This window comes from Pempheris klunzingeri, chromosome 8 (genome assembly GCF_042242105.1).
Source record: "Pempheris klunzingeri isolate RE-2024b chromosome 8, fPemKlu1.hap1, whole genome shotgun sequence".
NCBI classification, from domain to species: domain Eukaryota; kingdom Metazoa; phylum Chordata; class Actinopteri; order Acropomatiformes; family Pempheridae; genus Pempheris; species Pempheris klunzingeri.
Window position 1 is genome coordinate 25015317 of NC_092019.1, and position 27670 is coordinate 25042986.

The 27670-nt window shown below is 43.2% G+C and overlaps 2 protein-coding genes across 2 annotated transcripts in view; both read left to right on the top strand.

Annotated features, from left to right (window-relative positions):
* Positions 1 to 10756: 10756 nt before the first annotated feature.
* elp6 (elongator acetyltransferase complex subunit 6) lies at positions 10757 to 13938 on the top strand. Its single transcript, XM_070835583.1, has 7 exons — positions 10757 to 11010; positions 11174 to 11252; positions 11331 to 11401; positions 11662 to 11786; positions 11895 to 12099; positions 12277 to 12438; positions 13253 to 13938. Exons 1-7 carry the CDS (start codon positions 10957 to 10959, stop codon positions 13376 to 13378), a joined length of 822 nt encoding a protein of 273 aa, XP_070691684.1. The 5' UTR covers positions 10757 to 10956; the 3' UTR covers positions 13379 to 13938.
* A 663-nt stretch (positions 13939 to 14601) lies between these two features.
* scap (SREBF chaperone) overlaps positions 14602 to 27670 on the top strand; it is a 38033-nt gene continuing 24964 nt past the window's right edge. Inside the window, exons 1-4 of the mRNA XM_070835039.1 lie at positions 14602 to 14755; positions 20401 to 20601; positions 25867 to 25987; positions 27454 to 27611. Coding sequence (XP_070691140.1) covers positions 20480 to 20601; positions 25867 to 25987; positions 27454 to 27611 — 401 coding nt within the window. The 5' untranslated portion in view covers positions 14602 to 14755; positions 20401 to 20479. The remainder of the gene's footprint in view (positions 14756 to 20400; positions 20602 to 25866; positions 25988 to 27453; positions 27612 to 27670) is intronic.

Genomic DNA, 27670 nt, shown 5'->3' on the forward strand with positions numbered 1-27670 from the left:
GCAGAGACCTCGCTGATGCAGTAGAACTACCTTGTGTCTTGCTGCCGTGCTCAGTCTTACCATGACGACCTGTCAGATGACAGCCTCACCTTGGTAGCAGAGTTTGGCTGTTCCTCACCCAGTTTTAATCCTCCTGCAGCTGTTTCTGCTTCAGTTAATGAAATGAAGTTGATGAAGTGTTTCAACCTACATATGAAACTGATGATTATTAACTGATTGATCATACACCTGACAGTGATCCTACAAATCCCCTGACTTTGTGCAAGTGTACCTGGAAGAATTGATGCTGTGTTGATGGCAAATATTGATACAATATTTAAACAATAAACAATTCAATTAAAAATTCAAGATTTCCCCTAATTATTAAGCAGTTCCCCTAATTATTACAAAAAAAAATTTACAGCTTCAGACCAAACTTGAATGTTATTACTTTCACAGTCAAGTCAAGTCTTTGTGGAATCAGGTTTCAAGTGGGTCAAGTCTTAAAGCAATGTCTATGTCAAGTCCCAGTTCCCAATTTTTGTGGCTGAGGCCAGTCCACAGCTCTAATTCTAAACTTCAGCCGAGTCTTAGCCCTTTTGTGCGCGGAAAGTTCTCAATCTAAAACTAGAAAACTCAAGTCGGTTCCCACAATGATAGAAGTGCAACAACAACACGCAGACATGTTCACTCATGTGATGAATAGCCCTGAATGGGTCTCAGATGAAGCCGCCGTGTTGCTAGCTCTTTGTCGGGTTTCTCCTTTGGATCACTGAGAAAGCAATGGGTTAAACTGTGTTATTGTGGGAAAACCTTCCCATGGTGGAGGGGTGCTGATGGGTGGAGGGTGGGGGAAGGTCTGGGTGCACTTCTTTTTCTTCAGATAAATAAAGAGGAGGGGGGGGGGTAAGAGAGCATTTCAGCCCCCAGAAGATAGAAGAAAAGACCTTTTTAATCAACAGTAGGAAACAGCAGAGGCGAGCTACAAAAACAGTAACAACACTGATTATCACTCCTATCGTTCATTTTATTCCTGTCAGCTTCTCTCTCTCTCTCACACACACACACACACACACACAGGAACGTTGGCACATGTAGTAGCACATGACTCCACATGCTCAAACACACCAACACACACACTAAAGGAGGGTCCTCTGAATTGAAACGAGTGAAGCCAGGAGTATCGCGGACACCATGGCAACAAGTGGGCATTACATTACCAACAGCGAGAAGTGAAGCAGGGTGGGGGAGGTGCTGTCATCCCTCCCAGAGTAACGCTGTGGAAATGAACCCTTGTGCACTTGTTCCCAAACATGCAGGACTGTCAGCCTCAACGGTGCTAAGGAGCACTAATCCACAAAATCATTGTCCTTTTCCTTTAAGATTCATTTTTTTATACATTTGACATTGGCATTTTAAAACGCTTCATATTTTTCTTTATTTCTGGCTTCATCCACACATAGCTACAGTATTTTCCACTCCAAAAAGTGATTTCTAAAACCATCCTCCTGAGAGGACAGATTTTGCAAACACTGGCCTCACATCGTGGTGGAAGCAGGGTACCGGAGCTATTTCATCCTTTCCTTCATCAGTAACACAATTAGATCTATATAATGAATGTGTGAGGTTATATCAAACCTTTACTCTGCTGAGCGCTGATTCTCCTGCTCATGTTTCTTCAGTCTTCAGCTCAGTGACAGTTTGCTGCGTGAAATTGGAATTGAATTCACTGTTTGACTTTTGAAAATGACGACACAGACACCCACTTCCTGTTGGGTCCTATCAATCACGATGTGTCCTCCCCCCGATTCATCAGGGAACAATTCGACTAACAATGACTCCCAATCTAAGTTTTCCGCTGCCTTATTTTCACCTTGTCCAAGCAAATACATCTCTGCTCTTACTTTTCGCCATTGTCATTCTTCCTCCTTAGTATTTACTGCAACTAAGCATCCAACCACAGGGTAAACAATCTGCTTCCTGTGTATACTGGCACACACATGCCCAGTGAATGGTCATCTGATATTCATTTTCATGCATGTTTCTTTCCACACACTAAAGTCTTCAACAACAAATAGGAAATGATGAAGCACCATTGCCTTCATACCACCTATCCAAAAACTCATTTTAATGGGTTATCAAGAGAGTATCCAACACTATTAAATGATGTAATATGGAAATGTGTTGTATATGCGGCCCAATGCTTTCTAGGAATTAGACAACAAGGTCAGAGCTGAAAATGTTCCACAAATTGTTGTTGTTTGTTGTGTGTGAAAGATGATAATAGGAGCTTTGAAGAGCATAAAGGAGCTCTTTTTAACCAACAACATGGCCGCTGGCCGCTATCATATCACCTGATCCTTCCCGGTAAAGCAGCAACTAGTTGATCCGTATTTATTACAGCAGTTAAAGGACGCATTATCCCCCCGTGAGAGTGTGTGTGTGTGTGTTTTCCATTGACCTTTTGAGCCTTTTCACTACATCACTCTATTCCTCTCTCTCTTTTTCACTCTCACTTATCTGCCGCTGGCAGCAATTTTGTACATCTTCAGACAGAGAGGGTGCCGTTGCCACGGAAACCCATTCTGATGCCACACTCTGAGCGAACAAGATTCAAACTCAGTGACCTTCAGGTTCCCGGACCCACACACACACACACACACACACACACACACACACAGACGGGTGGACGAGGCAGATTAAGTGACTCTTAGGCAGCTTTACTGTCATTTAGTAATAAACTGTAGCATATCAGAGCTTTAAAACTACTCTCCACGTCACATTAGGTTGAACGTTAAACCCTGCGATCGCTTCAGACGACCCCAATCCTCTCCTATACAGCCGTCCAGCTGTCACTTACAGTTGTCTCAGGGCACACACACACACACACACACACGTTTACTAAAGTCACTTTTGACACTATCTACATGGACGTTCATTTCCCAGAGACTTACACAAAACCCTAACCATAACTACTACTTGCTTAACACTAAACTAACCTTTACCTAAGCCTAACTTTTACCCAACTCTAACCCAACCCTAACTTAACCCTAACCTAATCCTAACCATAACCTAATCCTAATCTAACCATGACCTTTACTTAACCTAATGCTGATCTAACCCTAACCTTTACCTAACCCTAACCATGACATGTAGTGATTTACATTACAGGGACTGACACACACACAGCAGTGTCCTCGCCATGTTGTATTTAACGTCCACTCTTCATATGAGCAAAAAATTTAAGAAATATTTTTTTACCATCTTGCATCTTTCATTGTTTTGGTGTCACGGCTCGAAACGGTACTGTTTTGGTTCACTTTCATCACTCTCATCAGCAGCAGCATCATTTTTGGCCTCCGTCGTAGGCAGCTTCTGTGAAAAAGCTCCGATAAACACGTTTCCATAGCTGCTCTGCACCAAACAGCAGACAGACAGTAGTGGGAACCACCTGCTGAACACTGTGGAGCATTTAGCAGCGAACGAGCCTGATATTTCCTTAAGAAGTTGGTGGAGACCAAACCAGCAGTAGTTAGAGCTAAGAGGAGAGTGATTATTGGACTTTATCTGGTGCCAGAAACTCCAAATGAATTCTAATGTTGTTCCATGCATGTTGAATGTGTGAATACTCAACTGCTTACAGTTTGACTATGTCAAGTGAAAAGCCGATAATATGTCAATGCTGTGTTATAAGCTTGTTTCTGCTGCTCTCAAGTGGTCACAAAATCAGTTTGAGCAGATTATTTAAAGCATTTAAATATCAAATGAGAGCCATTGATGGTGTCTTATTTAAAGACATTTTTAAGGCCTTTTGTTCTGATCACACACTCTCCCTGCAGTGATCAGATCAGAGGCTATCGGCCCTGTCCGTGGTGCTGAATTAGCGGGGGTGGGGGGGTTGACCTTAATAAGGTATCTTTCAGGCCTTACACCAAACAACAATAAAGCGATTTTACTGTTGCAGACAAATTAGGCTCCATTGCTGTATTGTTGTTGATGGTCAGGGACAGAGTGCTGTTGGACAGATGGGCTTTCAGTCCAATGGGACATGTTTTTGACTATTGCTGTGGCATGGCACCAATTTAACCTCTTACACTGAGTTGTTTGATCCAGTGGTTCACAACCTTTTTGGCATAAAATGCATTCAAGACTGTGTGTCACAGGTTGAACATGAAGGTTTTTTTGTTTCATTTGTTCATTTTGAAGAACTGACAGCGGCAAGAGAAGATCAAACTATTCAGTATTTCACAGCAAAATAGCGAAAAAGTACGATTATCTGAAAACAAGTCATGGCCCATTAGATCTATTCTGCGATCCCTTGGGGGGGTTTTAGTATATAACATCATCAGCATCATGTTTTAGTTGATTGTGTGTACATTTGTAAATTTCAAAGTCTGTAGTGACTGTAAATGTCAGACATATGTGGTAGAGTGAGTCCAATGTTCCTCTCACATTAACTGAAGAAGTAGAAAGTAGAATGAAATGGAAATACTCCAGTAAAGTGGAGTACAAGTAGTACAATACAAGATCTTCAGTGCACAGTGCTGTAAGTGTACTGAAAAGTTACTTTCATATCCATCCAAGCCAACATGATGCAGCCTTGCTCTCATTACAGCTGGACTTGAGGAGACAAAGCGCTCTCTGAGGTATAAAATGTGTGTGGAGGGTATTGAGGGAAACAGTGAACATGGTGAAGGCGTGTCAAGATTTTCTCTTTTTTTTTTTTTTTTCTCCTCTGCTGTTCCGAGCCAAACCTACTGGGACTCAGGATTCATCAGCAGCCTGCGATTGGCAGACGATGTGGTGGAATGATGGTGTTAGGATCCTGAAGGAGCCATTGTGATTGGCCGATGCAGGCGCACACATGCTAGTGCATGATGGAGGCGCACAAAATCATGCATGTATGCATGCAAAAACACTCCTAAGAAAAGGCTCACATTAACACACGATGTACACATCTGGACTTCTGTGCGTGCACACATAAACACTGGTGAAGGAACACATCTGCATGCACACAGAAAACTGCACAAGTGCACTTAATTTAGAATTACATGCATGCTCGCACACAAGCACACAGTGTGCCTCACAAAGCCGCCTGAAAAGAAGGGACTGAAACCAACAGGGAAGAGTAGAGAAGCGAGGGGGGGTGCAAGTCTAAATGAATCATTCTGGCACCGTCTAGTTTACTAATGAGGCTCAGTGGAATGCTGCTGATCAGAACAGGACCCTTTGGCTTCTTTTCTGATGGAAATGTAGCGAAACATTACCAGTGTAAAGCAGCCTAACCCCCCCCCCACCCCACCCCCCTCCCTTTCTCTTTCCTCCTGCACTACATGTGAATGAGAGACTGGCTTGGCAGCAGGGCAGTTTGATGGACTGATGTGACCCAACTGTGATGATGATGATGATGATGATGATGATGATGATGATGATGATGATGATGATGATGATGATGATGATGATGATGACGATGATGATGTATTGTTTTCTTTGTTTGAGCTTCACTTTTGGCTACAGTGATACTCCTCCACCCCTCATCTTAGAAATGATCACCTGTCAATCAAAAAGTGTGGGTGGGACCTCTTAATGCATAATGAATAGTGAGTTGGGAAGTGGTTCTTCCAACTGCAAAACTGGAAACGACATGGGTGCTACAAGGAAGAAAGGTTGTATTTTATTGCTCACGGCGTTTAAACAAGACCTTGATTGTTGTGTTTTCTGCGTTTGTGACGCCAAAGTCGACGAGTCATGTTCCAACGTTTTTTGCTGACTTTGTTGTTCAGACTTGCTGCCATGCTGGTTTTAGCCATGCTAGTGGCATGGCACTGTTAGTGGACATGCTGGTCCACCACTCTGGTCCAGACCGCAATATTTCAACAACTATTGGATAATATGTCGAAGAATCCTTCTGCTTTTGGTGATCCCCTGACTTATCTTTTATCTAAGTTTTGTGCAGAGTGTGTCTGTCTATTTACTTGTGTCAATAACCAGTCTGTTCCTGCTTTGTAAGGTGACCATTGCCTTGGAGCTCCACCTCGCCAAGAGGACTAAGCCCCAGCCCTCCAGACGCTCTCTCGGCCACTACGACGTCTACCTCTACAGGGTGCCCAAAAACAAACCCCGAATCCCCAATGGGCCCCGTGCCAGGACGGTTAACGGCCCCAGCAGAGCTAAGGACCGAGTGCTGCGGTGGGAGGATGACACGTACCCTCCTTCTCCCCCTTGTTCCATCTGCAGCCCCATCAGTACTCACTCACTGCCAGCCTCCATGATCAACGAGCTTCAGCGGCCCAAACCGTGGACGATGAACCCCTACACCCCCTGATGAGCTCTTCCTCATATCTCATTGTCCTGGCTGTGTTTTTGAAAAGGGTTCTGTGAATGTATGTGTTTCAAACTTTCTCTGAGGTTTCGCTTCCATAGGCTGAATTACTGTATGTCAGGTTGAAGCAGGAAGATGGAGCATAATGTGGACGAATTCAAAGTGACCAAGACAATATAATCTACGGGACAAACTTGTAAAGTGACTCAGACGAAGAAGGATCCTGCTTACATTTTGTTGGAGAGGACCACTGGCCTTGTCTGGCAGCTGTCAAACATTCTGCACACTCAGCCACTGGAAAGAAACATTAACATGAAGCTGTTTTCCAGGAAGTGCATCTACCATTATAGGACTTTGGTGTTTAAAAAAAACAAAAAAAGAAGACAAGAATGCTGATGCCATTTATCTTTTATTGATTTTCGACGTATTTATGTTTAACCTACCTTGGAGAACTACTGAGAGCAGCTGATGACCTTTGCAGAGAAACACAAGCATTCATTTAGACGTTTGTGTCTCTGTGCTAACAGTTATACCAGAACAAGCAGGCAGTTTGCCAAACAAGTCAATGACGGCTCATTGGATTGTTCTATATTACTCTCCTCATGTGACACAGTGTCTCTGCTCTGATTCTGCTGCCTTCAACTCATTCAAGTCTGACTCAGCAGTGTAAAGTAACACTGACGTCTGTACGTTCTTGTAGAATATTAATTATGTGACATTGTATTGATCCCTGCCGGATGAGTCCATTTTTTTTCTTGCAGACAGACACGGCGACGGAGAACTCGTCCGTCTTTCTGAGAACTTGAACTCGATAACCTTTGTTGTGTGTGTGTGTGTGTGTGGGTGTGTTCTAGTTTTTTTTTAGTTTCTCATTTTTTAAATCTGCACTAATCTATATATTTTATATCCACAAAAGGTCAAATGATTACATGTGATGTGAAAGTTGTCTGTTGTAATGAAGAACTCATCACCTATCACGTGACTCTGCAGTTGACAGTAGCAGTGTAATCTGTTAGATTTCAAAAATGGAATCTAATCAAACAATGAAAATGTTGCACCCTTTACTCTAAACTGGATACAGCCACAAAAAAAAAAAACATCTTCAATCATCTCAAAACATTTTCAATACAAGTCAGATGCATTTTGCACATTCAGCGTTGACGGGTGGTCAAATCAGATGTTCTCCACAGAAACTGTTCTGCAGGTTTACTGTGTCTATTCTCAAATAAGTGGGGTGCTGTTTCTGTAAAGTACTAATCTATGTGTACATTTTAAATGATTTCTCTCCACATTTTAAAGACAAAATCCAAAGTATAATCAAGTAATCCTTGAGAAAGTAACTATAATCTAAATGCAGTTTTAAAAAATATATAATCTAGCTTGATTATAGTTTGGCCCACTTATTTTCAGCAATCTGATTAAGTAACCCTGATTACATATAATTTATCACTACTCTTCCCTGTTTGCAGCCTACAACTTTACTGTTTTGGTTCAGCATCACTGCTTTCATCAAATTTCTTTCCAGCTGCAGCAGGCGGCTGCTTTAAAAACCCAAAAAGCTCTAATAACCCTCTGTACGCTACCTGCACAACACCAACAGCAGGCAGACAAAGGTAGTCACCAGGTGGTGAACTGGGTCGAGTATTGAGTTGCTGAGAAGCCAGATATTCCCATCAGGACACGGTAGGTACCGAAACAAAGCTGAGAGGAGGATTTCATGTGGACACAAGTCAGAGTGAGAGCTGGCGCTGCTCCGTGTCTGCTGGATGTGTAAATGTTTGCTCACACAATCAACATTATGAGGTGATAAAATGTTAATGCCCTGTGCTTAACACTGGGTTTACACTGTGCTCTGCTGCCCCAAGTGGCCAAGAAGAAATGTATGCAGCTTTATTTTCTTATTTTGGATCCTAATTTTTTAAAGGTAAGTGAAAAACTCATGAAACAACTAAAAAGGCCAATCAAACTATGATCCAGTGAAATATCTTGTGTAAATATGCACGGGCTCTTGTCTTGGAGGGGAGTTTGCAGCCTCAGACTGAAGCTCGGCTCCGGAGATGGAAAAGATTCAGGCAGGTGTGACTCACACACGTGAGCTAAACTGCAAGCGCACCAGCTCGGGGATGCTATTGCTCTGTCTGAGGCAATTAGGAGAGAGGTGTTATTTGTAGGTCAACAGGAAACATGGTTAAAGATTGAAAGGCAGATTGGCTGCATCTACAGGCTCATGTGAGACACTGAGGCGCTTCGGAGCGACACACTGCCATCTACTGATCCAAAACGTCAGCAGTTGCTGATGTTCTATCTCCCATTTTACTTGGAAGTGTTTTATTCAGTGTTCTGCATGAACCACGAGGATAAGATGGATGACTTACATGAGCCAACCTGCATTTGATCACAAAAGGATCATAAATATTCAACACAGATCCACGCGTGGTTATTTCTCCTCCCAGATAGACCCTGAGAGTGCTGGATTAAATCACAATCACAATCAGAAATACTTTATTTATTCCCAGGGGGGAAATTTGGGCATTCCAGTTGCTCTGATAGCGAGAAACACAAGAGAGTTATAGGACGTACAATAAACTCAGTATTTACAGAATGTATCCAATGAAGAAGGATGAAAATAAAATAGAATATGAATATAAAAGGCTGATTGTAGCACAGATGAGCTACTGAACGCAGGATATCGCACAATTAGATAATTGCACAAGTTCTTATCATCATGTTCAGTGCAGTTCATAAGTGGGATGTGTCTGAGCGTCAGTCCGTTAGTGACTTCCTGTGGCGCTCTGTGGTGGGAATGAGTCTGCCACATCACGGACTGGGTGTGAGACACTGTCCAATACAACATGTAACTTGGACAGCTTCCTCCTCTCTGACTCCCCCCGTCAGAGAGTCCAGCACACAGCAGCATGCAGGGGGGGGGCGGCTCAGACCCCTCCCGTAGACGGCATTGGTGTTCTTGGTCCAGTCCAGTTTATTGTCTTATGTGCACCCCCCAAGCACTTACAGACCTCCACAATATCCACACCGACCCTCTGGAAGGAAACGGGGGGTGACCAGTGACTTTATCCTCCTCAGATCAGTTCTTTTGTCTTGGTCACATTGAGCTGGAGATGCTTCTGCTCACAACATGTGACAAAGTTTCCCACCACAGTCCTGTGCTCAGCCTCCTCCCCGCTGGTGATACATCCAACCACAGCAGAATCATCAGAAAACTCCTGAAGGCGGCAGGACTCTACGTCGTAGTTGAAGTCCGTGGTGCAGGGGGTGAAGAGGAAGGGAGACAGGACTGTCCCCTGTGGAGCCCCCCGTGCATTGGAACAGATAAGAGAAGCTTCAGATAAAAGCACCAGGTAAGAAACCCTAATAAGTGCCTCTGTGTGAATAGCATCTTCTTCGAGAGTATGATTCCATAAACTCAAATAAACAGAGAGAAGAGCTGTGCAGTGGGTTGATGGTTCCAAACTATCCACTGGTAAATATTCCCTTGTTTCTAAATGTAAATGTTTAATCCAATGTAATATACTGCGATGCTGATATAAGTCTTAATTCCACTCAGATGAAAAACTTGTGCTGCAGACGTATGCAAAGTTGTAGATTACAGTAGTTTGTGCAGATACTCTTATGCTAAAAGGACACTGATGCATCCATGCTGATGTATATGCAGCCGGAGCATGCTGAACCAAAGAAGAGGGATCAAAGCTGTCCTCTCCTTATTGTTTTTAACATGTTTCCTCACATAAAATGATCCAGAGTGGCGGTGCAAAAGTCTCTCTGGAGGGTGTTATCTTAAACTTTAGATCAGTGTGGAAGTGAGTCTTGCAGAAGGATGCTGACAGACAGATAATTGATTACTCATACAGATGACAAAAATAGCATTAGAATAATAATACATTCAAAGTGATGAAACAAGGATAAAGCACTTTTTTTTAGTAATTTAATTTTTATAGAAGCATCTTCTTAGGAAAGTATGGTCTACTTTCACTCTAACTGTGGCTAACTTTATCCCTGCATGTGATATTGTGACATATTATACTAATAAGCTGCTTCTACCACTGTTGCTGGTACCGTTACTCAGTAACACGGTGCTCCCAGCAGGAGGCGGTGTCTACAACGAAACACGGGCGGAAATACACGAAGAAGTCACCACGCGGTGGCAAAGATCGTCTATTAAAATTGCTACGCGTTGGTGTCACCATGGATACCAAGCTGTCATAAAACTGAGATGGTTTTCCAAAAAAAAATAAGTACGCATGAAAAACTACAATCCAGTCCTCAATGTTCAAATTTTGTTTTCATGTCGTGCTGAGTTAATAAAACTGGAACAATATTTCTGTAACGTGTGTGTGCAGCTATAACGTTAAGCCGTTGTCAATGGCTTCTCCGTGGTCTTGTCGCTATGCGCAGAGTGAGACCTCTTCCTTGAACTCATCTTTGGCAGCATGCTACCTGACGTTAGCACAGCAGCTAGCATGTTGGAGAGAAAACCTCTGAAGTTTGGAATAAAGTAGAATTTTAACCATTGAAAATATAAGACAAACCCTGAGACCAACTCCCGCTAAGAGCTCCAATCTTGAAACGTTATTTTAACCCAACTACAAAGTGTTTGCTTTTATTGTTTTCAGTTAGTTTAGCTAGCCAGGTTAGCTATGTTTACAGAGCTCAACAGCATCCTGAGCACCTCTCCCGACAGCTTCACACAGGTGAGGATGTAACATTTTTAGTTTACCTGTGCTCTGTTACATTACACTGCTTTTTTAAAGATGTGCAGTGGCACATTGTTCTGCATGCTAACGCAGCTGCTAGCCGCGAAACGGTGCAGCATCCATAACGGTATTTGTCTAAAATCAAGTTTCCCACCTACAGGGAGAGTTCATCCTGCTGTCAGACAGACAGAGTGACGCCTCCTTCCTCATTCACCACTTCCTCTCTCTGTACCTAAGAGGTGAGTGATCACCCGGTCACACTTAAGCTCTGACACCTTTTCGCCTGGCTGATCTCTCTCCTCTTTTCTTTGTTTCAGCCCGCTGTAAAGTGTGTTTCCTGGGTCTGGTGCAGTCCTTCAATCACTACAGTGCAGTCAGTCAGAGGCTGGTGAGGCTCCTCTTCATCACCTGCTCTCATTCCATGCTTTTAACTTTGACTGCTTGGAAATGTAAGCCTATTCCAACGTTGAGTGCCTGATAAAAGGCCTGTTCATAGTTTTATAATCCAATCCTCATTGATATTCTCTATTCGCACTCTTTCCTGCAGCTTCCCTCAGGATCAATAAAGTTCTCTGTTCTTCTAAAAACACAGTAATAACATTGAAGTAACTCTCTAAATGGAATCTGTACTGCCCACCGTGTCCTCAGGGTGTAAGCCTAGCACAAGCAAAGGAGAAGGGTCAGCTGGTTTTCCTAGAGGGACCGAAGGAGTCGCTGTCTCTTCTGATTCCTCAAGAAGGCAGCACAGGAAGTCCAGCCATGGACTTCCTCAGGTACAGACTAATTACCCCTTTTCTTCATACATACATGACCCTGTAATAGTAACACACATTTGCTGGTTTCTCTCTAATCTCTCTCACTGTCTCCCCCTCCCTCTTCAGGGACCCCTCTGTTGGCCTGAGGAGTCTCTATGAGTTTGTGCAGTGCAGTGTGAGCGGGGCAGAGGGGGCAGATGGGGCAGAGGAGTGGGGACCCCCAGTGTTGCTGGTGGATGACCTCAGCGTGCTGCTGAGCCTGGGGGTGGGCGTTGGAGCCGTGCTGGACTTCAGCCACTACTGCAGAGCCTCCGTCTGCTCCCAGCTACAGGTCTAAGTCCTGCTGTCGAGGCATGATTGTACAGCTTGCTGTGGTTAAAAGTGACATTTGCAGTGGTCTGCGTTCATAACATGCATCACTGTATGTTCAGTGAGGAGGGGTGGGGGTGGGGTGGGCGAAGTGAACAGCTCTATTAAAGACTCACCGTAGCTTTGACTGTGACCGCAGGGCAATGTGGTGATGCTGGCACGCTGTGATGGCGATGAAGAGGGCGATGACGGAGATGACGAAGGCTCAGAGAGACTTCTGAAGGGCCTGACCCACCAGTGTAGCCTCAGTCTCCATGTACAGGGTCTCCCCACGGGCTACTGCAGGGACATACACGGGCAGGTGTGTGTCTGTACAGGCTGTCTAACACTGCATAGTGCACCTCCACTGAAGACAGACAAGCAGTACATTTACACTTGAGAATGTGGAAACTAAACTTCTAGATTTTTTGCTTAAAAACGACAATCAGCAATTTTTTTGTTGATCACCTCATTGATTAATTGACTCACTCACTCCAGAATCACTTCAGCTCTACTCAAGGAGCTTGACACATAGATGACACACGAAGCTGCATTTCTGTTCACAAACACTACCGATGTAGTTTGTCTTCTCTCCCTCTCTCTCTCTCTCTCTCTCTCTCTCTCTCTCTGTCCAAACCTCCACCCAACACAGACCCCTACAGAAGCCGCTCACATTGAGCCTGGTTCTGTTCCAGGTTTCTTCCTGTTAAAGGGGAGTTCTTCCTCCACTGTTGCTCAATCTAATATCTGATGCTGCTCATGTGGGGATTCTTGAATCCTTAATTTTGAATTCCTGAATCGTTGGGTCTCTCTCTAATTAAAGAGTTTGGTCTAGACCTGCTCTTTATGGAAAGAGTCTTGAGATAACGCTGTTGTGAATTGGCGCTATATAAGTAAAGATTGATTGATTGATTGATTGTTTGATTGATTGATTGTAGCTGCATCATGAGGAGCCTGGATATAGTCATGGAGGAGGGACCGTTTTCTAAACATCTCAGTGCAAAAGTATGAATGTCAGCGCACATACAGTATCAGTAATGTTTAACTGTGATACACATGGCATAAGGTCTGTAGGAGGTTACACACTATATCTACAGTAACTGTGTGAGTAAACCAATGGTGTTGATTGTTTTCAGGTGGAAGTGTGTTGGCGGAGGAAACCAGGCGATGGGCAGCACACGCAGAAGAAACTCTTTCAGTACAAGGTCCATGACAAAGGAGCCTCCTTCTTTGCTCGTGGGACGTCCACCGCTGTCCTCTAGTTCCTCCCTTCAACCTCCCCGTTTGCCTTTCATCTCTCTCACACGTGACAACCGGCAGTAATATTCTAGTATCACCACACAATGGAGTGTTGGCTGTTGAGCAGCCAAAGTGGCTGGTGACTACATAAATTTACCAGCCTTTGCCGAGCTCGATGTTTGGATGCTCACTAATGCTGATGATCCAGTGTGGGCCCCCGACTGTCTGGGGGAAGGACACTGTGACGAGCCAGCTGACAGCCTGGTTCCACAACTCTGAATCACTGCCTGCTTCTCAGATTTTTTTTTCAGCTATTCAAGTCAGTGACATGAAAAAAGGCAGTTCAGATCATCAGGCTGGTCAGCTGAGGGTGCGACTGCAGACTCTGTTGTTGTGTCTCCAGATGAATGAGCTGTTGTGTGTTGACGGTGTGCTGTGAATGCAGACTGTTTACATTTGTGATGGATAGTGAACGTTAATGGAAAATAAAAATGAATAAATAAGATGATTATTATTGGAAGAAGAACTCAGATTCTTTACTCAAGTAAAAGTACTAATACCACACTGTAAAATACTATTACAACTAGGTACTCAACGTGTGTAACCAAAAAAAACATGTACTAAATGTATTAAAACAATGAAAAACGTCCCTGTGACTGTCCTACTATTATGCATCATATCATTAGATTATTATTGCCCATGTACTAATGTAAAGTTGGAGTTGGTTGAGATGGAGATGATTCTGAGCTGTTTTGTGTTGTAGGCTACTGCAGCTAATGATCATTTTCATAATGAATCAATTAGCTGATTGTTTTCACGATTGATTGACTGATCTGTAAATATTCTGACAAGGAGAGACATGCGCTCACAGTTATCCACTTTCATCATACTTTTTTGTTCAAACCTCAAACTTATTAAAAAATATATATATAGATAGATAGATAGAAATGCTTTATTGATCCCCGAGGGGAAATTCTGCTATAATACATTAAACATAATGTATAATACTCATTATAAGGTATAATACTTAAATACATTAAGAGGATCTAAATAATTAAAAGGAAAGCTGCTGCAGGAAAAATTGCTTCAATATTTCCAATTATCAGTTTATGAGGAAATCAGCGGGGAGTGCCGTCTGTGTGTCCACGCTAGAGGGCGCCCTGTCCCCGCTCTCCGCGCTGCGGGGTCAGAGGTCAGAGTGGAAAAGGTCTCTGTGGGATTTGACAACCAGCAGCGTTAAATTTGAAACGCCGCTCCTGCATGTCAGCATCACCTTCGAGGCATAACAAGTCAGCCTTTTGCTCGTTTCCTAAAACAAAGGATAATACGGCGCTTGCTCGTCACTTTACCTGCAATAACCACGCAACGCCAACATTTGGGGGAATCTGAAGTTTGTCCAGGTAAGTGTGTGCACAGGCAACTAAGCTACAGCCCGTTAGCATTAGCTACGTTGCGAAAATTAGCTTAGAGGAAAGCATGTTTCACAATGACAGCCATGTTAATCAGGTGTAGCAAAAAATGGCCCCTTTTGTGGCACACTTGGTCGCATTCTTGGTCACCACAGGCTTTTCTAGTTAAATTGTAAAATACACATTTGGGACTCGGGTTCACTGGGTTCATTGAGGAGCTAACTGAGCTAGCCAGCTAGCTAACTGTTGTGTATGTTAGCCCTTAGCTTGCTGTCATCACAAACTGTCAGCAGCTCCAGTAAAGGTACAATTTGGAGTAACGTTTCGCTTGTCTGGCTTATACTGAGCCGCGGGCGTAGACAGAAGGAATAACAATGTGTTGCGTTTGTCACATTTTAAAATGCTACGTTGTTAGCATGCTAACTATTAGTTCGTTTGTTGCTAATTTCCATAATTAAAATGTTTTGTTTTTTCTGAAGTTGCCAGCTTTGGTGTTCGTTTGTAGCGTTAATTCCGACTAATAATACAAAGTAAAATAACTTGTGTAGCGGAAGTTGTCCGGTAAAAAAAACAAAAAAAAAACAGGTAGCTAACGTTAGCTGGCTGTTGTGACATGATGAAAACACTTGAACGTAAATGAGTCTCATTTGTGTCTTATCTTCTGACATGTGAACAGCAATTAAAGCATAAGAGATCCGACCGATGTTTTACACTTGTCAGCTCAGTGGTTTCTACACCAGTGCTGCTCGGCTGAGATGTTGCAAGAGATGCGTGTGGATGGACACACACATGTGGTGAATAGAATTTCTACTGTACAGGAAATCTGGTGTCTGATTAGTTACTCAAATCTCGCTAAATCCCTCAGTCAGAGTTTGTCCCATGATGAAACCCTTCGTTCATGTGAGCGCCCTCCTGGAGCCTTGTTCGGGCCGGGGGAGCCTCCGTGCCAGCCTTCCCCCGGCAGGTGATGTTGCGACAGGGTTGCATCAGCCCCATCATCCCTGCTCTGTGTGCACTTGTCTTGTCATAGCCATTTCACCATTTTGGCTGCTTCAACGTGGTCTAGATTGTAAAGGCAGTTGTATGATGGAAAAACTTTGGAGACTTGACCAAGTGTAACGTTCTAGTAAAGATGTACGCAGAATAACTGGCAGACGTAATTAATAAAAAGGAATAGAAATGGAGTGTGCCCTCAGTTTTGTATCTTTCCTGAATTTGAATTTGCCAGAAATACAGAAATCCCTGTGTGGAAACAGACTGCCTGTTGCACATCATTGGTTATGACAGTGTGGTTACTGATTGACAGGACATTTCCCTGTTTTGTCATCAGCTCTCGTTGTAAAAGGCTGTGTTGCAGTGATCCGCTCACCCACTTCAATTTAGCCCGGACATTTACAGCAGGACTGATGTGAGACACTGACAGGAGCATGCCTGCACATTCTGCAGCTATGGGACTGAGCGTTACTGTAGTTATGTTAAGTTAAATGGACACTGTATGCTTGTGGATATTAGTATAGTTTTTGTGCTTACATTATGTACCTCTAAGATATTTTATAAGACATGCGAATGCATTGCATGATACAAAAAGTTTCTGATTATGGAATCTATAAACCCTGGAGATGCCTTCAAACTGGGCATTTTAGGGAGTGTTGTGAAGAGGTAAGCTGGAGTTTTTTGCTTTTTTTCCCCCTAATCTGCCGTTCCAGTGTGTTGTCTGAGCTTTGAAATGAGCCAGTTTGTCCATAAACTCAGTGCTCACACTTATGGTGTAGGCACGTGGCTTAAAAAAAACTACATTAATCTGAAAGCCACCTAATTAAGCTGCAGAGGCCCACAATGATCTCTCTAACTGAATTTGCGCTTGCAGTGTGGAACACTGTGTCTGTCATGTCTGCAGCCGTGTTTTTGTTTGCTAGGATGTGTGCTGGCTTCTCACGTGGGAGAGCCGTATAGACTGGTCTTTGTTAGATCATTAGTTGCCTACCACATTTGCACAAAAGCACAAGGTTATTTAACAGAGACACTTTCCATGCTGCTGCCATGAAGGTTTATTTGGTTTGTTGGGTTTAAGCAGAAATGGTATTTTTATCCCTTCATTTCAAGTAGCTGGCATGTCTCAACGAACATCATCCAGCCAGATAGAATATGATTCCCAAACAGTCGCTGGTTACCTGCTGAAGTGGCGGAAGACAACACAAACTCACCAACTGTTTGTGTTGTCTCTCTCTCTCTCTCTCTCTCTCTCTGACTCTCTCTCTCTCTCTCTCTCTCTGTCTCTGTCCAACCTCCACCCAACACGGACCCTGACAGAAGCCGCCCACATTGAGCCTGGGTCTGTTCCAGGTTTCTTCCTGTTAAAGGGGAGTTCTTCCTCCACTGTTGCTCAATATAATATCTGATGCTGCTCATGTGGGGATTCTTGAATCCTTAATGTTGAATTCCTGAATCGTTGGGTCTCTCTCTAATTAAAGAGTTTGGTCTAGACCTGCTCTTTATGGAAAGCGTCTTGAGATAACGCTGTTGTGAATTGGAGCTATATAATTAAAGATTGATTGATTGATTGACCAACTTGAAGCAACAGTTTACCTGCACTCTGCCCTCGTTGTGAAGTTTTGGTTTCAGCTTGTCATGATGTTTTGGACATGTCATGGCGTCCTACAGCACACAGGAAAGACTGCCTGCAGGTTCTGAACAGAGGAAGAGGTTAGCAGTGGGGGGTGGCCATAGGCCCTGAGCCCTGCTCGCTGAGTTTCCGATCGGCTCAATCCCGGATTAGTTCACTGACGGAGATGCTGCTGAGCCTTTGCCAAATCAGGTCTCGCTGCTACACCCACGCAGCACCACAGCACGCAGTGAACTGGACAGACAGCTGAGAGATGGAGGCGATCATTAAAAGTTTTCCCTTACAAGACAGTGAGCAGGACCAGAACCTGGCCGAGAGCCGACTTTGCTACAGAAACAGAGAGCAGAAAGGCTTTACTTCAAAGCCCTTTTTGACCTTAGCAGAACCCATTGTGCGAGCTTGCCAGGACATTGCCGTTTCTACTGTATAGGATATTTATAACAGCAGATCAAGAGACTCCTGAGGCGAATTCCTCCCAGGGAATGTTTCCGCTGCTCCCGGGGGGACGAGCCGAGCACTCGCACAGTGCGTCTGAATCGAGAGGGGAGCACTATGTTAACCACAAGGCAACGCTTAAGCTAAAAAAACCCAGTGCTGCTGCTTTCAGGAGACATAAACGGTTGCGAGGCAGAGAGAGAACCTGGTCTCCCATTAGCAGGTATGGTCTCAGAGCAGTTGAAGGCTTGTATGATGGATACAGCGTGGTAACTGCTGATGGGACAGAGCTGTGTTGTTGTGTTTCGGCGCAGTTAGCAAATGATAGGGCGCTGCTTATTGACATCATGTGAGGGGCTGATGCAAGAGAGAGCTGGTGAGGAGGTAATGGTCAGTAGAATGATCTATCTCACAAGACTGCTGTGTGTGTGCCAGCCAGTCAAACATGTAATAGAGCAGCGTGTAACTACAAACACTGATAGGCAGCGGTGAGCCAGTGTGCTGAGTAAACAGAGAGACGAGAGCTGAGATTGAGCAGAGAAGTCAACAGCAGATTGAGCTGTCCTGTGAAACTGAAGGAACCGATTTTGTTTGAAGGGAGGAGAACCACTCATAAGGCAAAAATTGAACTTACTTTAGGACTCAGATCTTGTTGATCCAACGTCAACGTTCAGGCTGCTGGAAATCTGGGATTTGAAAACAAGTAAATGTTATCAGTTTAATGACTTTCAGTGTGATCATCTTACAAGAGTTTTCAAATAAATAATCCTAAACAAACTGTTACAAACTGAATGACTCATGTTAGGTTTTGCTGTACGTAAATATGTGATATAGTACACACAGTACACACAGTAGGGCTGCAACTAGCAATTATCATCATTATATTAATGAATGAATCATGTGGTCTATAAAATGTGGTCAGAAAATAGTCAAATGTATTAATTTATTTACTTACTTATTACTTCAGAAGCTGTTCACCATCACTGAGGAATCAAGTGACAATTGACGATTGTTTTCATGATCGATTATTTATAAATTGATAAATCAATTGGTTTATGAAATGTCAGAAAATTGTTAAACATTGCCATCATAATTTCCTAAAGCTCATACAGGCATTATCTATGTATTGTTTCATCCAGCCTACAGACCAAAACCCCAAAGATGATCAGTTGTCAAATCAAATGCATCCAGTTGTCACTCTGGTAAAACTGACAACAGTGACTGTTTGGAAGTTTTGCTTGAAAATGTAAAAGATTAATCGATTATTCTGATAGTTGCCAAACTGTCTTATTAAATTTCTGTCATCTCAACACTGTTTCAGGGCTGCCTATTGTAAAATGAACGTAGTTAAAGCATCTGGTTTCTGTAGTTCATAGCTGTGTAAATATCGGGGCTGGAAGTGACTCCTGCTCATGTTAGAAAGCAATGAAAAAATACTTAAACAGATTCAATGTATATTATGATGTATAAATTAGAATGCAGAAAATTCACAATTCTATAAGTGTGGACCAATTAATGTGAATATGTCTTCCCTAAAAACTGTCTGATTTCTAAACTTGGCGATTAAATTGTCAATCTATGAATTGGCTTTCAGTACTGAAGTAAATATTTTATTAGATGCTTTCTTCTTCCTTGGCCACCTTATCCCTGCTGAATGGGAGTGGAATTTATCCACCGTCCAATAACACAAGGCTGTTATCAGGGACCCTGGTGCTGGTGCTTCACCCAGGTGTGATAGATCTGTTTGATTCAGCGGAGCTGCTCAGGCGGAGTTGCATGTTTCCTGCTGGTGGGAATGTATCCACACCTTTTTCGCTGCTGAATGAGATGTGTGTTCAAGAGCTGCCTAGCATGTGACTCCTGTACGAGTCTGAAGGAAAAACATACCATTCCTGTAGCCACATGTGTGGCAACACAAGGAGTATGTTACTAATTAGGTGTTTGAGACAGAGTTGGCCTGTGTGTGTTAGTGCCCATGTGTCTGTGGAGTGTTCCAATGAGATGTAAGAGGCGTTTTAATAAAACGCAGCTCTCAGGTACAGGTTTGACTGACATATGTATGTATTACCTGCTAGCTTTCAGGAAGCACTCTAGAAAACTAGAAAGCAGTCAGAGATCACACACAGTTTCTTTGTCAAGATGGCCCCATCCTCTAAAGTGATTGCCTTTTAAAAGTAGATCATGTAGATCATCAAGTAGTAGAAACTGTTCAGCATTTAGAAACAAGTCTGAATCAAAATACACATGTTGATGGACAGCCGTGGGATGTCAATATCATTTAGTTATTCTAACTTGTTTCTAAATAACTGGCTTTGCAGCACTGCTTGTGAGCATTGCAGTGGATTTTCAGCATTGACAAGAGTTTTGATAATGCATTAATTGCACATATCAAGAGAAAGTGCAACATTGGCATGTTGAAGCTTTTTAATTTAGCATTCTCTATATTTCTGCTCGCGTTTACCAGTGTATATGTAATACCTTTTAGGTTTCTGAACTCTTGTTGGTCAAAAAAAGGATGCTATCATGGGCTCTAGGAACATTTTTTTTCACATGTTAAACTACTGTCTCACTCCTCCAGTTCCCTGGATGCCCCGCGGCGCACCGTCCTCGGCCGCGCAGTGCTTCCTAATGGCCGGGAGTTGACCCCGCCCACCAGGATGACGCTGCGTGAGCAGCTGAGAGAGAAGATCTCAGCGGCCTTCTACCGCCACGGGCTGCTGTGTGCCTCCTACCCAGTACCCATCATCCTCTTCACCTCCGCCAGCATCCTCACCTGCTGGTAGGTCTTCAGTCTCGTTTTTTGTGTATATTTTTCGCTCAAAATTTAGATTAAATTCTGGTTGTTTGACTGGTAAATACCTTGGAGCATTAGTGGGAATGCAGCTATTGTTTGAACTCCTTAAAAATGTAAGAAAAAGAACCCGTACAAACACAAACTATTTACCAAAGGTGTGCAGAGGATCAGACAACACCTTAAGATACACTGGCCTTACTGGTCCAGACTACTGATATTCATTTTGTTTTTTTGTGTCAAAAGGTGCTGATTGAACTCACTGGTCATTTTTAGCTATACTGACAAAAAGCACTACTGACCATTTGTCTACACTGAGAATCTGTTTTGAGCATTTGAATGTTACTTTGTCAATAAACCACCAAATGCACTACATGAGGCAGAGCTTCTTGGCTATGAAACACTATGAATAGCGTCTAGAAGAGACTGTCGCAAAATGTGCACCTTTATCCCTAAATTTAAACGACACAGCACCTACCTCTTGTCTGCGAGGGCCGTTGTTTCACTAGGGATGTTGATCCTTTTTTTTTTCACTGATTGAACTGATTGATTGATTCACTGTTGTAGTAGTAGTATATTAAGAGTCTGATCATAAGATGTAAAAGTAAAACATGAAATCCAAGCATAATGTAAAACCCACATTCATTTAGCTTGTCCTGGTCACATGCTTGCTCTCTCCTGGCATCATTCTTGGCTGCTTGATGGATGATTCAGTCCAACATGACGACCAACGTTGGGAGAAGCTTTCAACTTGTTTAACTGAAGGAAATAACTTCCTGTTAAATTCCTGAAAAGACATTACATGAGGCGTAGAAGCACTTGCTGCATGTTTCGAGCACTATAGTCAGCAAGTCTTTGACCGTCTAAAGGGTATAGATTTTGTGTTGGTGAGGAACTGGGTGGTGTTGGGATGGATGTATGACTCCAGACCTGTTAGCAGTGGCTGCCTTTTAGTGCAGGCTCCACTAAAAAATGAGAGAATGGCGATTTGTCATTGAGTGCAGACAGACTGAATTGCACAGAGAGTGATTAGCCAAAGGAGACAAGTAACTGTAACATCTGAACTGGCCATCTGCACACACACATCAGTCCCCCGCCGACACCAAGACACAAACATTCACTTAATACACTCACAGTTCCAGTCTTGCTAAATCTCTGGTCAACACAGGTCAGAGAGTTGGCCCGGCCTCATCAGTGAAGGCATTGTAAAACAATCTGAAACACACACAAGCACCTGCTGCGTGCTGTCCTTGCAGCACCTTACAGCAGGGGGGCTGCTCAAATGGACAACTGACCACCACCCGGGGCGAAGTGAAAGAAAAGAGCCTGACGACGGGGATGTTAAAGGCAGGACTAGAGCAGAGGGCTGTGAGAAAATGGCCCTGTGAGAATGGGAGGCCTGTCCCTCCATCTGCCTGTCAGGAGGGGGGCAGGCTCTGCACAAAAGAGGCCTTTGTGGAGGTACAGTGACCTTGGAGAGTGAGGGAGGGAGGGAGGTGAGAGAGGGAGAAAAACAGAAGAGATGTTTCTAAGCCAACTGACAGGCACATTTCTAGAAAGGAAGTAAGTAACATTTGTTCTGACCTACAGCACAACATGATTCTGTCTGTGGGAGCTGCCAGTGTTTCTTAAACTCTACATTTTGATTATTTTCACCCTGTCCTCATCTTGGAGCCTAATATGACTACAAATGAGGAAAGTTGATTATATCGTTGTACATTCTCACATCATCAGGGTCTGACATAACCCACAGCCCGATGTTTAAGCAGGGCAAGGTGGTTCAGAGTCTGTGACATGAGCATGTTTTAGAAGATGCCTCCTTTTTCAAGACACACCACAGAGGAAATGCATCGTGATACGTTGAAATACACACGGGGAAGGCAGAACACATCATTATGGAAAAAAAAGAGTTGATTTCAATTTTTAGCTGCAGGGCCAGTGAAGACATACAAGGGGCCAGTACAACTCTCCTTTCTTTTGTGTGGCAGTATGATACTGTCCACTCATTGTACTCAGTTCTTTTCATTAAGCCTGTAAATGTTTCCCTCAAAGATGGTAAAATCTTTGATTAAGATTAACATGATTATTACTCTTAGGTTAAGGGACAGGAAAACAATAATCAGTCGACAAAACAATCAACAGTGTGCTTTTTCTTTAAAAGTAATTGGAGCAAAGGGGCAGTAAACGAGAACTGTAATGTCTTTGGTAATACTCTGGCTCATCAGTGAAGTGTGTGAAACTGCAGTGCAGAGTCTTTGCTAATCGTCCAAAACGTACACAATACAATACACATCGAATAGACCTGTGTCATATGCACCCAGCTGCATCCCACCTCTGGTGGATGTGCCATTTTATATACAAAACTTTGGGGCTGTTCATACTTTTATTGTACTAGACTCCTGTCCTCTTTATTACAGTACAGACTCCTGTCCTCACTGTTACAGTACAGACTCCTGTCCTCTTTATTACAGTACAGACTCCTGTCCTCTTTATTACAGTACAGACTCCTGTCCTCACTGTTACAGCACAGACTCCTGTCCTCACTGTTACAGCACAGACTCCTGTCCTCCTCTTTATTACAGTACAGACTCTTGTCCTCAGTATTATTGCAATATATATTATTGTTAGATGTCTAAAAATGCTATTAGCTAAAAGTGGTTCAAGCCTGGTCTTTGGAGAGGACTTGATTTTCTCAGATCAGGACACCTGTCCTCTTTATTACAGTACAGACTCCTGTCCTCACTGTTACAGCACAGACTCCTGTCCTCACTGTTACAGCACAGACTCCTGTCCTCACTGTTACAGCACAGACTCCTGTCCTCCTCTTTATTACAGCACAGACTCCTGTCCTCACTGTTACAGCACAGACTCCTGTCCTCCTCTTTATTACAGCACAGACTCCTGTCCTCCTCTTTATTACAGCACAGACTCCTGTCCTCCTCTTTATTACAGTACAGACTCCTGTCCTCACTGTTACAGCACAGACTCCTGTCCTCCTCTTTATTACAGCACAGACTCCTGTCCTCCTCTTTATTACAGTACAGACTCCTGTCCTCAGTATTATTGCAATATATATTATTGTTAGATGTCTAAAAATGCTATTAGCTAAAAGTGGTTCAAGCCTGGTCTTTGGAGAGGACTTGATTTTCTCAGATCAGGACTCCTGTCCTCACTGTTACAGTACAGACTCCTGTCCTCACTGTTACAGCACAGACTCCTGTCCTCACTGTTACAGCACAGACTCCTGTCCTCACTGTTACAGCACAGACTCCTGTCCTCCTCTTTATTACAGTACAGACTCCTGTCCTCCTCTTTATTACAGCACAGACTCCTGTCCTCCTCTTTATTACAGCACAGACTCCTGTCCTCCTCTTTATTACAGCACAGACTCCTGTCCTCACTGTTACAGCACAGACTCCTGTCCTCCTCTTTATTACAGTACAGACTCCTGTCCTCCTCTTTATTACAGCACAGACTCCTGTCCTCCTCTTTATTACAGCACAGACTCCTGTCCTCCTCTTTATTACAGTACAGACTCCTGTCCTCACTGTTACAGCACAGACTCCTGTCCTCCTCTTTATTACAGTACAGACTCCTGTCCTCAGTATTATTGCAATATATATTATTGTTAGATGTCTAAAAATGCTATTAGCTAAAAGTGGTTCAAGCCTGGTCTTTGGAGAGGACTTGATTTTCTCAGATCAGGACACTGTTTTAGATTTGGTCAGTGAACTGTTAACTGTGTTCTGGCTCTAACTCGTCTTATTTACCAACGACTGGTCGCAGTCATTGCAGTCTGGACTGTCATTGAGAGTTGTGGTTTTTAGAAGGGTTGGAATGAGGTGTGTTTTTGTTGTGATCAGTAAACAGAGAGGAGCGCAGGTACTGTACACGGAAACACTCCCACACCCATCAGAGAGACAGTGTGTAAATCTTTTTATCACTCCATCTCCCATGCCTCCAGACAGTTATGCGTCAGGGTTGCCCAGCAGCACTATTTCAAAATGAACTTGATACCCTTACACACACACAGGACAAGAAAGGGAAGCTGTAGGTCTGGGTGGAATGGCCAAAAATCTATATCTCAGTATAATTTGAAGCACAGATACAGTTGCACTCAAAATTTTTCATCCCCAGTTGTGAATGATAAATTATTAGTTGTGTTGAGATATTTCAATTGTTCTTGTTTAAGTTGTTCATTGAAGACAGCTGAAAGTTTGCAGATGTTGCCAATATACCTAATTTGCCATGAGGGTTGAATAATTTTGCATGGCAGCTATTATCATTTAACTGTAACATTAGGCCATATTTCACATAGTACAGAGGTATTTGAGATCATTTATTGTGCAAAACTGCAATAATATATATAAATATGAATATATAAAGATATAAAAATGAAACCTTTACTCAAGTAACTTCCATCTCTGAAAAACACTTTTTCATGAAACACAATAAAATCTGACTTGACAGACAGCATCTGAATCATGTCCATATCCATGCCCATGTGATGGGAGCTGCACCAATCTTTTTTGCCAGCTCCTCTTCTTCATTTTCAGCCATTCCTTCGTTTCCAAAAAGAAGCAGCACTGGCTCTTAGCAGGCTGATGACGACAAATCTCGGGGACAACATTTTTTTGTGTCCGGGAAACCGGTCAGCATGCTACACTTAAAATTCATTGAATAGAGCAAATTCATGCTTGTGTACTCTCCATACCACTCAGCTCGAGGGAGCGGGTCTCTTTAGGTAGTGGTTAATTTGGCGAGACAAGCCGGAGGCCCTGGTTTCAGGTTCTCTTTTTTAACACAGTCACAATACAGAAGCACTCAGCTTTGACATGGCTGCATCATCAAGCTGTCCACTGTTCATGCCTGTCCACCAAGGCATTCATTTGTCAATGTTATATGTGTGGTAGTACTGAATTTATTTGCTGTTTCATGTATGTATACAGTTCTGTTTGATTATTATCAAGTATCTGCTGACCATAAGATACTGTGCAGCCTCACAGATACAAAGATTTGATCAGGCGTTTCATTTTGAAATGATTTTTGGCTGCTGAAAAATAGTGAGGCAGAGTATTTAAGCAACCCGTGATTTCTTCTAATTGCTGCCTAAATTATCAGTAACTTATCTAATGTTATATACAACACTGATCTCCAGCTGAAATATCTGTTTAACCAAACTTGCTTGAAACCTTGTTGAAGACCGATTAGATTAATGCACTCTTGCCCCCCCCCCCATCTTTCTCTCTCTAGCTATCCGTTATTGAGGCTCCCCCTGCCTGGGACGGGTCCTGTGGAGTTCACCACAGGGGTGCGAGACTACAGCGTCCCTTCCCATGAGCCCCAGGGTGACCTCGGAGAGCGGCCGGACTGGGTAGGAGAGGAGAAAGCACACACCCATTATATACATCCCAGAACTGTTAATGTCTCTTGGTCTCACTCCTTTAACTGCATTCACTCCTTAATGTCGAGTCCTAATCTATATCCTATCTAATTCGAAGTAATTGTAATTCTAATGCCAAATATTTTTTTCAACTCGAAACTGAAACAAAATACTCCTCACTGAACGTCTAAAACTGGATCACAGGTTTCACAGCAAAGATGGAGGCTCATAAATAATGAAAGCAGAAGATGAATGCAGAACAATGGCTCACTTGTCAGCAGTAGTTTTAATTTACTTTGAACCTTCGAGGCAGCAGAACAACAGGAAGCTTTCACATACAGCATTTCACTTACAGCATTACTTCTGGTTTAAACAGCAAACAAATGTTTTTCAACCATTTCTGTGCAACGGCTTACTTTTGGCTTTGAAGAAAATCCCAAGGCACACCGCTATCACAGAGGTTACAGAATGAAAAATAATAGCTCATCGTAGTGCATAATCTTCTAAGAACGTACAGTTATACTCACTCAGTGTGAGATCTTGTTTCGATGAACACAAAGCTGATTTCCTGGCAGGAATTGAAGAAAGGCACAGGCGGAGCTTTTCCTCCGCTGCCTGCGGTCACTCTGTTTTACTTTTTGTTGCAGTTAGGCTTGAAAAGCTAAGCTTGCATACATATGTTGTGGGAAATGGGGAGCAACATTGAAACATCTGTGTTTGCCACAATTGGAAACTCCTTGCCAACCCAAAACTGTCCAGTGTTCGATCAGCTCACTTTTAAACCACAGTCTTGTCTCGGCTATAGATACCTTCCCCTGAAGAGCTTTCAAATGTTCACTCATTATTTTACACAATGCACCAGTGTTGACATGTCCTTGCCATTTTTGGGTGAGGGGGAACATTTCGAGAGCGCCCCTTTCCTGGGGGAGACCTTTGAATGGAATATGTTTATTTTGTCTTTGGATGTGAGCAGATTTTCCTTTCGACCTCGCATTTATGTATTCAGTTCGTTCAGTTACTGAGAAATATTTGCCATGCATGTGAGTCTTTCACGCCATTCATCACTTGCAAGCAGTCTTGCGTCATCACACGTGTCATCAGTTCATACATGCAGGGCTCAACTGTTCCACCGGACATCCATCAGACCTCCACGTGGAGCAATGAGGCCTTTGAAGCGCTCCCATCTCCTCACATAACGTTGCAAATAAATTGCTTCTCAGCTGTCTTGTTTTGACAAAGTTTACCATACACACACACACACACATACACACACACAGCACTATCCAACACATCGGTGCAGTCCTCTGGAAAAGTCTCAACAAATAAAAAGAATAAAGAAAAACTGTGTGGCCATAACATTTTTCCATTACCCTGCTAACAAAGAACTTGGTGTACCCGACCATTTCTTCTGCTCCATCATTTGTGTGTCCCTGAGCATGTTTGTGTGTGTGCCACAGTACCGGGGGCCTCCGGTCGCCTACATCCAGCAGGTGTTGGTGAAGGCGGCGGTGTCTCCGTGGGACAGCAGCCTGGTGCCGGTGGACGTTTTTCGGTCGCCACTGGGTCGAGTCTTTAGTCTGCTGGAGGAGATCCGCAACCATGTCCACTCTGACAGGTAAACACACACACACACACACACACACACACATTAAATGACAAATAATCATTCTTTTC

What these genes read in the sequence shown, in the direction of transcription:
- elp6 (XM_070835583.1), top strand. Translation starts at nt 10,957, where the DNA reads ATGTTTACAGAGCTCAACAGCATCCTGAGCACCTCTCCCGACAGCTTC. An exon ending in CCTCTCTCTGTACCTAAGAG is followed by an intron (nt 11,253 to 11,330) that starts GTGAGTGATCAC and finishes TCTTTGTTTCAG; the next exon opens with CCCGCTGTAAAGTGTGTTTC. An exon ending in CCGTCTGCTCCCAGCTACAG is followed by an intron (nt 12,100 to 12,276) that starts GTCTAAGTCCTG and finishes CTGTGACCGCAG; the next exon opens with GGCAATGTGGTGATGCTGGC.